Genomic DNA, 15,729 nt, shown 5'->3' with positions numbered 1-15,729 from the left:
TAAAACTTGAAGGCTGAATGTTTGTTCATCAGCACTGAATGTTCACTCTTCATTTGGATTAGAATCTTCTCTTTGTAGGCAGCAAAAGAACAATATAAAATAGGAGAATCGATCATAAACATATATGAACTGAGTTACCTTTCATAAACTTAAGGCCAATTAGTACAATTTAAAAAACAGAACATGTTAGTTTTCCTAGTATAGCATCAAGTCTTAGGGATTGACCAACTGTAAATCTTTCACAGGGAGTGGGAGGAGCAAAAAAGTGATTCATTTCTCTATTTTACAAAAGTATAAAGGCACAGATTCGATAGTTTCTACTGAAGTTGGCATTTTTCATATTATAATATTCTTAGAAAAAACACTGCAAGGAATGAGCAAAATGTTAATATAATGGGTATCTTCAAATGGCATAATGAGGGATGATTTTTTTTCCCCTCCTTTCTACTTTTCTGTTATTTCCAAATTTTATGTACTAGGGGTACTCTACTTTTGAAATAGTAAAATGTTCATTTAAAATAGTCTGTATATTCAATAATATAAATTCAATGTGTTGCAAGGAAAGCAAGTCCTCAGATCTATCTTTTTTGTTTTTTTAAATTGAAAAGGAAACTTATGAAGTTTATAGTTTTGTTCTTAAGCAAAACAATAACAATAATTTCACCTGTTCCCTTCCGTGCAAGTTCCATACTCCACGGGGGTTTTGTGGCAGGTGTGCCATCACAGCCTGGTGAGTGCTGGGGTATTAAAGCAGACCGGGAGCTAGCTGGTCGGTATTTAGACAGCCCTAAAATGCCAAAGAAGAAGGAGAACAGGGATTTATTTCCTTGTTTCCCAAAAGAAAAAAGAAAAACCTGACAGTTTTTTATAAGTTAACCTTAAAACCAGAAGCAGTTCAAGAGTAAAATTCTAATAATAAAAATAATACTTTTTACTACTGATGATCCCATTTGATTTAATCCTTTGTAACGGTTCCTATATGCTTAAGTCTGAGAACAACACACATTCGAGAAAGACAGTAAGTTTGACTGGCCTGCTGAACATATAAATTGGATTCTATACTCTGGGGCAGAAATCATGTCACGTTTTTTATTATTTATGTGGAACTTTGCATATAGTAAAGTTTGCCATCCCCCCTCAAGATGCTAATAAAGTCCATTAAATATTTACTCAACAAATCAATCCAAATAATTTAGGGGTTATAGATGATATTAGGAAATGGTCTAACGTGAACAGCATTATAGTAGGTGTCAGGAGACCCACGTACTGATTCCAAATTATCAACAAATTAGATATATTATCCATGTAAGACATTTATCTGTTTGTGTCTCAATCCCTTCATTTGTCACATGGAAAAAGTCTAAGATTTGGGTCTAACCCTGAGTTGGCTAGTACTTGACTCTGTCATTTTAGGGCAAGCCATTTGATACCTTTATGTTTAAGTTTACTTATCTGTGAAATGGATAGAACAAATAAATAATTGTTAAGATCTCTTACAATTATAAAAGCCAAAGAATTCATAACCTGTCAGTTTTCAAACATATCTTAAGCTCATATTCTACCTGAAGCCAGTTCTCAAATTCTACTAGTGCATCCCAGATTACTAGATAATGAAAAATAATTTAGGTCTCATAACTAAAATTAAACAAAAGGCCAAATAAACAAAAAGCAGACCAAAGTAGATAGTAGATAAGAGGGATTTTGCACAAATGCAACATGTTAAAAAACAAACAAACAAACAAACAAACAAAAAACCTCATCCTCATTCAAAAATAAAAAGATCATAAAAGACAAATAGCAGAGGGTATGAATAGGATTTTCCAATAAAAAGAAACAGGAACAGTACCCCCCAAAAAAAGAAGAAAAGAAAAATCGTCATAATTATAATAAAATAAATGTATTATAAAGTAAAATTGAATTATCATTTTATAGTGTATCAATAAGTATCTTTCAAGTTATAACACTGATAATAAAACATGACATAAAAAATTATAAATTATAAACGAAAATTAATGAATTACACCTTTTATCAATAAATATGGATGAATTTTAGAACAACAACATTGAGTGAAAAAAACAAGTCATATTGAATATCATACCATTTTCATAAAATTCAAAACCAAGTGCAAGTAAACATACAGATCATATATCTATGTGGTACACTATAAAGAAAAGCAGCAGAATGATTATAAAAAAGGAACAACAGAAAATTCAAGGCAATATTTACTTGCAGTGCAAAGGCCAGTGAAAAGAATCAGGGAAGAAGCACAGAGGGAACGGGTGAAGCATGGAGTAAAATAGGTAAGGTGGGTGGCAGTTCACAGATATTTGTTTTATTACCATAGTTCACAATTCACATGCAAGTTACATCAAAGCTTTATTTCTGAAAATTAAAAAATGCTGATGACATAAACTAGATATAATCTCTTCAAAAAGTATTTTGGCAATATGAAGCAAGAGCTAAGAAAATCTTCTGAGGTATCTCATAATATAGCTAAAATTAGTCATTTTGTCAATAATACCATGTTTCCCCAAAAATAAGACCTAGTCGAACAATCAGCTCTAATGCGTTTTTTGGAGCAAAAATTAATGTAAGACCCGGTCTTATATTACATTATATAAGACTGGGTCTTGTATTATAGTAAAATAAGATGGGGTATTATATTATAGTATATTATATTATATTATAATTATAATTATATTATGTTATACCGGGTCTTACGTCATAGAAGACCCGGTCTTATATTATAGTAAAATAAGACCGGGTCTTATATTAATCTTTGCTCCAAAAGACGCAATAGAGCTGATTGTCCGGCTAGGTCTTATTTTCGGGGAAATGGTATATTTTGGGGAATTTATTGTTAGAACGTAATTTGATTAAAAAAAAGAAAAAAAAGCTTTTGTATGAAAATGTGCAGTGCAGAATTACCTGTAATAAATAAAAATCAGAAATAATGTAAATGTCTACCATCAGGGAAATAAGGTAAACTATAGTATAACAACTCAATACTGTCTCAGGTAACATTTTCAAAAAGAAAGATTATGATGTTTGAGATACATTTAAAAACATCTATGATACGCTATGTGAAATAGGCAGACAAAAAGGGAAGTAGCTGTGTTACAGGTGGCACTACCTTTAGTCAAGAAATGTTTAAATATAATTATGGTTACATTATTAAAAAGAAAATAGATCTAGTATTTTATTTTGAAGTTAAGCCTATTACAAGACAGAAAGAGAGAGAAAAAGAGAGAGAGAGGAATTAAAGTCATTGGAAGGAATTTGATGAATGGATTTTTTTAAAAAAACAAATCCAGAAGAATATCAAATATTAAAAATAAAATATAACAAAATCTAAAGAAACACTTTTTTTAAAATTTATTCCTTTGCTGATATGTGTTATAATGTAATATTTTATTTTATACCATCTACTTTAAAACTTTACAGTTGTTCACTTGAAAATAACACTACCCGCCTTGGAATAGTGATACCATGTGAACTCTGTGCATCACCCCAGTGACTGCAGTAATGCCAACCGTACCTGGAGTTGACGGCCTTTCAAGCATGTTCAGGTGATGGGAAATGAATGCCTGGCTATCATGAACGGTGTCCATATCAATCTCCTCCTCGTCTTGAGAACTTGAAAACTAAAACACACACACACAGAACAAAGGAGAAAAAGGGCCATTGTATCACTTTATGCTTGGATCTTACTTAGCTCTTAGGAAAGGTAGCAGAGAGGCCACAGGCTATACCCCCAAAGAATCTTAAAAGGAAAAGCAGTCTCTTTTTCTCAAAAAGTATTAAGAGAGAGAAAAGATTATGTGATTTTTAGCCTCCCAAAGAAGCTGACTGGAAACGTAACAGCAACTAAAATCTATTCCTATGTTGTGGGAAGAAGTAGTGAGCTGTGGTAGACTGTGCACACATAGTTCCTCCCCAAACAGAGAAGAAGTACGTGATAACAGAAGTTAAACAATCAACTGGAATGTCTGAGATGGACACTTGGGTTCTTTTATGATTCAGTCTGCCCCATCTGTTCCTAAGGAAAAACCATTGCAAGTATTCACAAAGATTTATAAGAAGATGAATATCCTACACTGTTAATACAGGCTTAACCTGTATTTCTTACTCTGATTTTCAGTTTGACTTTACTGCTATCCTCATTCTTCTCCAGTATTTGACCAGGTTCTAGTGGGGACCCCAGTGGTGTATCAGCCTTCCTCTTCACTCCCTGCTGATGAGCTGATATATTACATGATGCTTCCTTGGCAAGGTGATCATCTTCCTGCAGCAATATTCAAGATCAAAATTAGATTCCTGAAGACAAGCAGCTCATATTATAGCTGAAAACTAACAGCTACAGCAACCATGCAGATTAGAGCATGCCCAGTGCCTAAAAGTTATCAGCAATGGGCTTACAATAAATTTCACCTTTTCCTGTCTGCTGGTTTTTGATTTTTTGGGGGGAGGTGGGGGGGGGGGGTAAGGGAGAAGGAAGTTATGTGAACTTTTAGATCTTTCCCAAAAGAATACTATCTTTTGGTGTCTTTTTCTCCTCTTATCCTGAAGACTCCAAGTATGAATGTGAATAAATGAACATATATGAGTAAGAATTATAAACACATTCATTTCTATAGGTTTATAAATATTTAGATCTGAAAGAGCTCTTTAATGAGACTCTTTTCTGCTATGGAAAAATTTGTCTTACTTCTTTATAACCCAAACTCGAGGATACATTTTAAATTTATAACAAATAAGTACAATTATATTTCAGAAACTCTAGATGAATAAGTAATTTAAAATGACTATGTCTAACTAGCATAGAGAGAATCTCTATGTGTCAAAACACCAGTAGGGAATTGCCAGGCAAGTAATCTGGTCTAAATATTGGTGAAAAATGAAGCTTGAAATATTGGGGACATTTTGTCATCAATAAGACAATTTCTAGAAAACTTTCTTTAAATTACAATAAAATGACTGATATGTATTCTAAAGGTTTTTCTATAAAAAGTCTAGTACTTTTATAATCCATAGTCACAAAGAAAACTTTTCTAAAGGCAAACACATACACATATATATAAATTTCAAAATGTAATACATAATCTCCTCCCAAATCAGATTACTCATTTACCTGACCATTCGTCATCATTTCTTTGTTTGATTCAACAAGTATTTGCCAGGCACTTTCATATGTTTAGAACTGTGCTACCGTGTTTCTCCGAAAATAAGATCTAACCGGAAAACAAGCCCTAGCATGATTTTCCACGATGACATCCCCTAAACATAAGCCCTAATGTGTCTTTTGGAGCAAAAATTAATATAACACCTGGTCTTATTTTGGGGGAAACACGGTAAGTAATACACAAAGTAGAAAAAAAAAGTCAAGGCCCCTTGTGTTGAGTTTGCCACTACCATATATGGACAATACAGGTTAGTATGTAACAGGTTAAATATTCATTTTAATTTTATACTACTCAAAGAAGAAAGTCTATGCTCAAGTACAAAATATTATTACATCAAAACAAAAGGAGTAAATGGACTGGCAGCACTACATAATTGTCAGCAACACTTTATAAATTGTAAAGTGTTAAATTAATGTCAGCCAGATAAATTCATGGTACAGAAAACTTAGTGGCTTTAAAATTTGCCAGTTCAAAAGAAGCAGTTCTCTCAACAGCTCTGTAAAATCAAACTACATCTTCTGTAAACATGTGATTCTTACAGGGTTCTGAAATCCAACTAGCTGTGCATGACTACTTGGATTAATAGCAGTTTCTTGGTTGCCTGCGATGGCCTCTGGAATTATGGTTGGATTCAAGACAGCTTTTTTCTCTTTCAGATTAAGAACCAACCCAAGCTCTGGCAAGGGTAAGCAGGAAGGTCTACTGAGGCCAAAAAGCGTGAAGTACAAGTCCACAGCACCACACCGTAACCTCCAGTCATGCGAAGTCCCTAAGAAGTAAATAATAAAGAAATAAAAGTCAATATGAACATTTATCCATACATTTTAAACTGTTCCAGAACCTGTACAGAGGGAAGAAAGGGTTATGATGCCTAAAAGGAGCCATCTATTGACTAGCCCCACTGGCAAACCCTCTACCTTATTAATGACGTATCTTAACACAGATACTTACAAATTGTTACAGGAACAATGTCAGTGAATGAACTAATGAATTTTATCATTGGAAAAATTTTTATCACACCATTCTTTTTTATAAAATGAAAACAAAAATATAGTATTTTTTCTGCCTCTAAATCTTCCTTTTAATTTGCCTGATTTTCTTCTTTAACAGCCTGTTAGGAAGACACTCCATGAACCTTCAGGAACCCTACCACTTGAAACAAATTCTTCTAACTCCCGGATTTATTACTTTCGGGTTTTAAATAAATTATAAGAAACCCTACAACTACTTGAAACAATACAATTCTAAACTTGGACGTATCATAGAGGAGGAAAATATTTTGCTAAACATTTTCTACTAGGCATTTGTTTAAAAAAAAAACACATACACACACACACACACACACACACACACACACACACACACACACAGAAATAAGCAAACCCTAGAGGTGGCAAAAGGTAGTAAAACAAAACAGGTATTGACCAGAAGAAGACTGCCTGTGTAGACATTCAGTTTAAAGTAGTTGAGAGACTAGAGTCAAGTTCTTTCCAATCCCTTGATGAGTCTCTGTTTTTCCATGTCCAAAATAAGGGTGCTGGTCTCAGACTATACCTTGCCCAAAGCAATGACAGACCAGAGCACACTGACACCAGAATTCTTTCTCACTTTCCTTTTTTACCCCAGAGAGCACCCCAGGTAGACAGTACCATCAAACAGAACAGACTGATGGATGAAATCTGTCATCTAGGGTTAGATCATTTTTATGGTTTCTGGGCTGAATTTAAAATTATTTTAATTTTAAAAGGCAAATAGAAATGCATACTTTGATGAGCAAGGTAAGGGTGTTCGGTGTTCTGAAAGTCAGAGTAAGGATGATTCGGTAGCACACTGAAGGCCGCTGAAATTGCATGAAACCCCTAGACTATGGGTTTTGTGACTTTATTCCTATGTGGGCTTTTCGGTTTTGGTTTCCCTTCAGTTTGGATAGAGGAATGAATGTTGTTTTGTTCCTGAGGGAAGTTCCTGATAGTTTTTTTTTTTTTTCAAATAATTGACTTACAAGTATTAAAATTTAGGGCTGATATAAGGAAGCTAAAAAATAAACAGCAGTGCTTCTGTTAAAATTACAAAAGAGATAAAAAATCAGAACTCCACTGTATTTCAAAATCATAGAATAAAATCTTATAATGGTTGTTATTACAGTGGAATTAAGTTGAGCGATACAATGGGAAAAATCATTTCTGCTTAACTACCAGCTACCTCTGTGATGATCTTGGGCAAGTCAGCTGCCTGGGCCCTAAAATAAGAGCAAATACCTTAGATGATCTGTAGGATCCTCTCAGGACTAAAAATGCTCCGATTTCAGATCAGTCAATTCCAGTAGAGAGAGGCCCTGAAACAGCTGCTGATTTCGGTCCTCGGTTACAGCATTTTGAAGACCTTTCTTTCATCTTTTGCCTACCCCACCCACCCCAATCACTTAAATGGCAAGGAATGTTCATATACATGAAAAAAACTAAATCGTTCTCTCTCCTCTCGGGTAAAAGTGCCGTCTGTTCTGTCCACATTAGCAGTTATATTAATGCTTTGGAACCAACCCTGCTTACCTGAATCAGGAGAACAGCACTCAAGAAGCAAGTAGGAAACCCCACAGGGATATTCTCTATTCAAATCAGAAAATATCTAACGATAAACCTCTAAAATAGCAAATCTGATCCTAAAAAAGCCCATCTCTTCATTTTCTAAAGTAACTGCTATTAAAGCTGCTGAGAAGAAAGCTCACTGTGAAAGCCACTGTTTCAGGACATTTTTCAATAAACCCAGCATTCTTTATTGACGGCAGAAGCTTGGAGCCACATACAGTTGGGCCAGACAACTGTGCAGAATGCCAGAGGGTAGGTCTGCCCTCGTCTTTCTGTCCATCTCACACTAAGTAAAAACAGCAAACTTCATTTATATTTGTGTGTGTATATGAGTATATAATGTCCTAAGAAATAGGTGAGAAGACTTATTTCAACTCTTGGTAGCCTCTGAAATAAAAAACAACAGTAACACTTTGCCGGTTCATGTTTGAAGCTCTTTAAATATTTCAGACAGTCTCACATAAATTAATATTTTTGTTTCCTCAACCACCCTGTGGAATATATCCTTAGCAAATGTTATCACATCTACTGATGTGAGGGTAAGTGCAGTAAGTATCCACCTTAAAAAAAAAAAAAAAAGGAAAAAGACAAAAACTACCCACAGTTTTATAAGTACTGAAAACCTGTTATAAAATGAAAACACACCAATTATAAAACATTTTGAAAAAGCCATTGCTGTCTCACCAGAATTCATAAGTTTCCAAAGTTGATCTACCAGGGCTTCGTTACACAAGGGGGACTCCATGTTCTTCGTAAATGGTGGGTTCTTAGTCAACATGTTTAGAATTTTATGTCTGAAAGATAAAAAAAAAAAAAAAAATTAAACTTTTGCTGACCATTAAATAAAAACATTTGAAAATTACCTATAGTTCCTCCTTCCTGTTGTACCATCTTCCTTTTTAGAGCTAGCTTTGTGTTTAAACTTAGTTTAATTTCAAAGGCATTATGCTACATCCTAAATGTTTACTGTTATTTTTTCACTAAAAAATTCTGATGGGTTTGTTCTTTCTAAAATTGGCATAGTGTACAATGAGGTCTTCTAAAACCTGACTCCATGTATTACTAACCAACGTTTCCCATCCTACTTCTAAAATGAACATTTTACTCTCTTTAGAAAAGTTTACAAAAAAAAAACAAAAAAAAAAACTGGTCAGTAAATATAAAAATCTTACAATGGGGCAAAAAAACAAAATCACATATAGGTCAAGAAGAAGTCTACATTTGAGATAATAAAATAAATGTAAACTTCATTATTCTGGTATTTTTGTAAAGCATGTAAAGCATTTTAATGAAAACGTGCAGGAACATTTTAAATATGGAGACTGCAAAAAAGTTTCCTCAAAACAAGCTGAGGTTTACAAGGGCCAATTAATAAAAAAGTATTCTTATAGAGTGTAACAGCTAAACTCTGCTACTGGGAGATTTTATGTACTGCACACATTATGGAGTCGTCTGAAAAACAGGACGATGTGACTAAAACAAACTTTGAAAAAGAAAATGTTCAATGCTATGAGTAGGAGAGACCACAAAAAGAGGACAGAGAAAGAAAAGGAGAAGCAAGGAAGCTACGGGAGTCATTTAGCATTTAATGATGGGGTAAAAGCCAGGCCTAGGACTAGGTCTGAGAAATTCAAGACTTGAGAGTAATGAAATGCTTGGATAGAATGGAGGAAGAAAGAAACTTAGGTTGTACTTTTATTGAAGCTAGCAAACTTCAAAGAAAGTGTAAACCCTGGAAATTTTTATATTTAATTGTTGGTGGACAAATAACAAATGGGATTAGTACTTGAGAAAGAGAAGGGAGGAAAGTGAACTGCTAGTTGTAGTTTCAGTTACTTAACTCCTTTTGGCTTTAATTTTATGTCTGTAAAACTGAAATATGTGGATTCTCACTATTAACATCGTTTGTGCTTTGAAATTTGAAGACCATTTGAAAGACTATTGAAAGGCTATGAGAACAAAAAGTGAAATGTCATTATAGATGCAATTTACAGACAGGTAATATGAAAGAGGATACATATCTTTATGGATATTTCATATCAAATTTTCATACCATTATGGATAAACACAATTCCTGTCCTTAAGGACCTCAAAATCTATTTGTAAGAATAAATCAGTATTATAAATAAATAACATCTTTTAAAATGTGGATATGTCTGCTGTTTAGAGCATGTTGATCTTGTTATACTTTTGATTCGCATGAGGAAGAAAAGTTACTAAGTTTCTATCCAGCTGCTTTCCCAGTTACTACAAATACCAAAGTGGTCCGGCCCAACTAATAAAACTTGACGATATTTACTCAGATCATTACAAACTCTTTATAGCCATGCCAATGAAGTGTAAAGGGTGCTCTGGGGATATCTTTCAAATTACCACTAAAAGAGCAATAATGATTAGTACATGTATTACTTTACGCAATTAAATATTTCTTTAAAAGTGTTGTTTTTCTATAAAGCTTAGGTAATAGAAGACTTGTACAAGGAAATATTTATAAAGGACTAAACACTCAAAAGCAATGCTCAGAGATAAAGTTTAATGGAAGACAATGAGAATCTTATGCTTAATTTTTCAGAGATTGAACATCAAAATTCATAGTAAGCATATGCTTCAGACATATGGAACAGACCTGAAGTAAATCCTGGGAAAGTCATGGGTTTATGTTATATTCATAGCAGCAAAAACATCATGTTATATCTCTAGACACTTGAGAAGTTTCTTGGTAGGCTATCACTATCTATAAAAAATGGAGTCAAATTAAAACCAAAAAACTGCTCAAAATCTCTCAGGAGAAAAACCATTGGATGTATGAGGTGTGATCAAAATACATGGTGAATGTTTCAATAAAAAAAATTTATTACAATAAAAGACACATTGCCATTAATCACTCTCAAAATACTCCCCCTCGCTTTGCACACACTTATCCCATTATTCTGGCCACTTTCTGAAGCAGTTCTGGAAGTCCTCTTTCGTGTCATTAGTTGTACTATTGTGGTTGCCTCGATGTCTTGAATTGATTCAAAACGTTTACCTTTCATGGTCATTTTGAATTTGGGGAAGAGGCAGAAGTCACACAGTGCCAGATGCAGTGAAGAAGGTGGATGAAAGAGGACACACCGTAATGTTTTTATTTGAGAGAAACTGCTGTACCAGAAGTGATGTGTGACATGGAGCCTTTCTGTTGTGATCACAAAATACGGTGAATGCTGTTGCCGGGTGCCATCCAATGGAAAGGCAGAGATCTTCAATACGGGAAGTGGCACGTCCAACCTTAGTAACAGTGTGTGACAAGTCTCAACTTGTTCGGTGCAGTCGGGTGTGAACTGCAGTTGAGAGAAGGTGTGTTTTAAAGTGTGCTGTAAATCATCCTCCATCATGACAATGCTCCGTGTCACACATCACTTCTGGTATATGGCAATTACTGTCAAATAAAAACATTATGGTGTGTCCTCATCCTCCTTACAAGTATGAACTGGATCTCGCACTGTGCGACATCTGGCTCTTCCTCAAAGTTAAAATGATTCAGGACATCGAGAAAGACACGATAGTGCAACAAAAGACACTCACGAAAGAGGACTTCCAGAACTGCTTAAGAAGTGGCCTTACTCTTGAAATTTCAATGATATTAACAGTTCTACACAATATTTCAAAAGCAATCATTTAGATTCTATAGTATATAATTTAGAAATCTAAAAACTTTAAATATTACATGATACTATAATCTAAAATGGTCTTCAAAGCACAATTCCAAGATCTCAGAAATATGCATCTTAATGTTAGTTCTGTTGATGGAAATTAAAACATAAATGAAGAATACATGGTAAACTCTATTTATACTGTATTTATACTTTCTGTTCCTACTTGCTATCAGTAGGATCTTATTATAAACTTTCAGAGATGAGGCAGCTTTCCTGCCTATCGCCTTTTGTCTGAATATATACTTCAGAATGGGGGATTATGAGATTTTTGTCCATGTCAATCTTACCCTTAGTATGTACCAATCACAAGGACAAATTATTTAAAATACAATTTAGATCACAAATGAAGAACTATGAAGTATTAACAGCAAACCTTTGTATAAAGAATGCTTATATAATAAACATCATTTAAGACACTGAAATATAAAGTAACTTAACCAAGAACTCACTGCTACAACCAACCCGGAAAACTACTGTTGGCAGAAGATAATGTCTCTGTTAGAGAGCTGAAATCTCTTACGTGGATTCCTCGTGCCATGATGCATTTCAGTGAGGTTAGAAGGCAGAGTTTACTTGTTTGTCTTTTTAGAAGAAAACAACTATGTGCCAACTGATGTGTAAAGTTGAGCAAAACAATTCATGTCTAGGTCTGTTCCTCATTGGAATGGCTATAATCTAAGTTACTTTCCAGATTTCTAATTTTATTTTATGAAACCGTAACATTGAAAAATAAAAATCTGAGTGTCTACTATGTGCAAAGAAAGAAAGACAAAAATGGTCAAAAATTTAATCCTATTCAAATATACAATAAACATCCTACTTTGCAAAAGAAACAGCAGAAATGAAGACTGGAAGGGAACACAAAAATGAAAATAATTACTGTGTCATGACTAGGGTTTTCTTTTATTTTCTAAAATTTTTGAAGTGTTACATTACATTTTTTAATCCCAAGTCTATTTAATAAACCTTAAGATTTTATACGTGATAGAAAGGAACAACTGATATACACTAAAACTTTGCTCTTAATTACTTTTAAAGTAAATTAAATCAATCAGTACAAAGATTTCATCATTTTGGATAAGGTATAATCCATGTGCATTACAAACTATTACGTAAGCTTTTCTTTAAATTCCAACAGAAATCATATGTAAAATTAGAGAATAAACTTTACTAACAATGTATTTTTAAAGGCAAATCAAATTTAAAAAGCAAATTAAAAAGGGCACCAATAAATGCATTACATATTCCTATGTTTCCAAATATAACAGAGACTTGTTCCATGCATAATATTCTGAAATTATTCAATTTACATTAGACCTTACCAAAAAAAAAATATATACATAGCATGAAAACTAACCTTACATAGGGCACAGGGTCATTCTGAATCATATTAAGCAGCCACTGCAGTTCTTCATAACTCCTGTCCACTGAAAATAAAAATGAGGAAATGTGTTTGTTGCAATTATAACAAATTAAACAAGTGATAAGCAAAGAGTTTACACTTAATATATAGAACTCTGCCTTCGCTGGATTTCCAATCAGAGTTGAAGGCTGCAGGCAACTCTCTTCTTTTTTTCTCAAAATACTTGTCTAATTTCTTTCTTTTTTTTAATTTATTTTTATTTTTCAAGTACAGTTGACATTCAATATTATTTTATATGAGTTTCAGATGAATAGCACAGTGGTTATACATTTATATGATTTACAAAGTGTGCCCCCCAATTAGTCTAGTATCCACCTGACACTATACATAGTTATTACAATATTATTGACTATATGCCCTACGCTGTACTTTGGGATGTAGACTTCTTTATAATTTTTTATATAATAGGCCACTTTGTAAATTTGTAAGTATTATGCTATATGCAGCCAAAACATAAAACAGGACTAAAGTGTGCATTTTTCACTACAGTCAAATCAATGGCAATTACAACATAAGCAAATTATAATTTATTAAGAGCCCTAAATAAGAGATGACTAACTCTAAATGGACAAAAGGTGTTTAAATAAAATTGTGTAATTTGGTGCTTAAATCAAATTATAGAGAGGTATGATACAATGGTGTCTCAACTACATTATACTACATTATAAAGTTTTGCCAATAAACGTGGTTTTTTCATTTAAGACTAAAGAGAAGCCTTAACTTTTCAACATAACATAAAAGGCAATCATAAAAATAGTGCTATAAATATAACTGACCTACAAAATGACTCATTAGCTATTTCCATTCACCTTTTTAACAAGTTATATTTTCCATTTTCAAATGATCTAAAATTCATGGATCACATTTAAACTTACCTTTCAATTAAATTACACCTACTAATTTGTGTTCTTTAGGAAAGAACTAAGAATATTGGCATTCTATTCCATTTCAGGTACCGCGTTTCCCCGAAAATAAGAACTAGCTGGACCATCAGCTCTAATGCATCTTTTGGAGCAAAAATTAATATAAGACCTGGCCTTATTTTAATATAACATAAGACCGGGTCTTACACAATATAATATAATATAATATAATATAATGTAATGTAATGTAATGTAATGTAATGTAATATAAGACTGGGTATAATATGATATGATATATATAATATAATATAATATAATATAATATAATATAATATAATATAATAAATATAACAGGTCATATTAATTTTTGCTCCAAAAGACACATTGGAGCTGATAGTCCGGCTAGGTCTTATTTTCAGGGAAACATGGTAGTACTAATTCATGAAATCTTCCTCTTTATGTGACAGTGAACATCATTCACACTCCTTGGGAGAGGAGGTTGGGAATATTGGCATATTTAGTGGATCTCAGGACTTGTAGATTTCATGAATTGGTAAAATGTTAAAACAAAGCTGGAGACTTTACAGAGGTTACATTTTTTTCTTGCCAAGAAATTCATTAAAAGAAAAAAAAAATCAGTATTGTCACCATCATTTCTTAAAAGAAAGACTATTTTAACCCTCAATAAAGAGGAAGAACAAATGAGTCCTTTCAGAACTTAGACCAACATATAAAATATACACAAGATATTGCCCTTACCCTTTTACAATTTCTAACTATAAACAAGTATTTCTATAGAAACTTACAAAAAAAAATAAAGATTTGAGTTGTATTTTCCCCTAATATGTAAAAATTAGTAAATATCTCCTAAAGAACTTCCCTCACCCCGTCCTCTCTTTCCACAGTCAGATGAGAAGTTCAGCATACATTAACTTCTTCACTCATCTCCTATTTTAGTGCTAAAATCTGGAATTTTAGATGTAGATTATTTTTTTACATTTCCATAGTATTTTTAAAGAATTATTTTTGAACTTTGCATTAAATTTTAGAACCATATTAACAAATATTTAAGCTTAACTCTTTATTTTACAGGCATAGTTGCTCATCACTATGTCTTTCATTTCAGTTTCAACAATCTTGAGCTATTACTTTGATTCGTTTCCAGATCAACTGAAAATTACCTTTGAGAATTTTATGTTTTTAAATGTCACACAGGAGGTGTACTTCTAAGCCATCAAGGCTACCTGAGCAACAACTTGGCAAAGGAGAGACTCTTAGATCATAATTTTCCCTAAACATTATGTTAGCCGTTTGTTCACTGTCTTTTGAACTCTTCATATTCTGAGGAGGTTACAGGCCACATTATTCTTTGACGTTACACAATAATTGGACTTTGATAGTCCTAGGAACTTACACATTTTTTCCTTAACTTTAAAATTTTAAATTTTATCAGACTCTAGCTTAGGTCAGTTTCATTTATATTCTATCAAAGTATTCTATTGACTTCTTAAAATATTGCTTTTCTGCCACTTGTCCAGTCTTCATGACTTAACTTTTTTTTACATTTTCGTCTCTTTATCTTTCTCCTCTGTATTTTTGAAAATGTTATAAATATGTAGTTTTCTTGTCTTCATTGTTTAGTTTTGTTTTTATCAACTTCATGAATCCTTGCCTAATTCCCCTACTGAAGCTCCTGTTTATCTCTCTTGCTCTACTTTCACAAATTTGTGAAAGGTGCACGACATTTTCTTGAATTCTTCTTATATAGTTAGAAATTTCACAAAAATAACATGTAATTAAAGCTGTAAGAATGATATACTGACTTCTTGGAAAGACCAAAAGTATCTATAATTTTATTCTTTTCCCTCATTTATTAATTCTTATACAAATTCTACATTTACCAAACATCAGTGAGTCAAGAATTTAAAATTAAAATACCTGCATGGCACACAGCAAACATTTCTTTCTAAAATGATATG

The 15,729-nt window shown here is 33.0% G+C and overlaps 1 protein-coding gene across 6 annotated transcripts in view; it reads right to left on the bottom strand.

The window, feature by feature from the left end:
- The window catches only part of TAF2 (TATA-box binding protein associated factor 2), a 67,885-nt gene that overhangs the window by 9,600 nt on the left and 42,556 nt on the right, over nt 1-15,729 (bottom strand). For 4 of the 6 annotated variants that reach the window (XM_019715846.2, XM_019715914.2, XM_019716149.2 and 1 more), the window contains 6 exons: nt 12,822-12,891; nt 8,454-8,563; nt 5,724-5,953; nt 4,131-4,286; nt 3,540-3,645; nt 665-787 (listed from right to left, as the gene is read on the bottom strand). In XM_019715846.2, the coding sequence (XP_019571405.2) occupies nt 665-787; nt 3,540-3,645; nt 4,131-4,286; nt 5,724-5,953; nt 8,454-8,563; nt 12,822-12,891 (795 nt within the window). The remainder of the gene's footprint in view (nt 1-664; nt 788-3,539; nt 3,646-4,130; nt 4,287-5,723; nt 5,954-8,453; nt 8,564-12,821; nt 12,892-15,729) is intronic. The other 2 variants (XM_019716003.2, XM_019716078.2) reach the window with 1 other exon arrangement.

The sequence above is a fragment of the Rhinolophus sinicus genome, linkage group LG12, assembly GCF_036562045.2.
Source record: "Rhinolophus sinicus isolate RSC01 linkage group LG12, ASM3656204v1, whole genome shotgun sequence".
NCBI classification, from domain to species: domain Eukaryota; kingdom Metazoa; phylum Chordata; class Mammalia; order Chiroptera; family Rhinolophidae; genus Rhinolophus; species Rhinolophus sinicus.
Note: the sequence above shows the minus strand (reverse complement) of the source record. Positions and strands in the feature narration are given on the sequence as shown.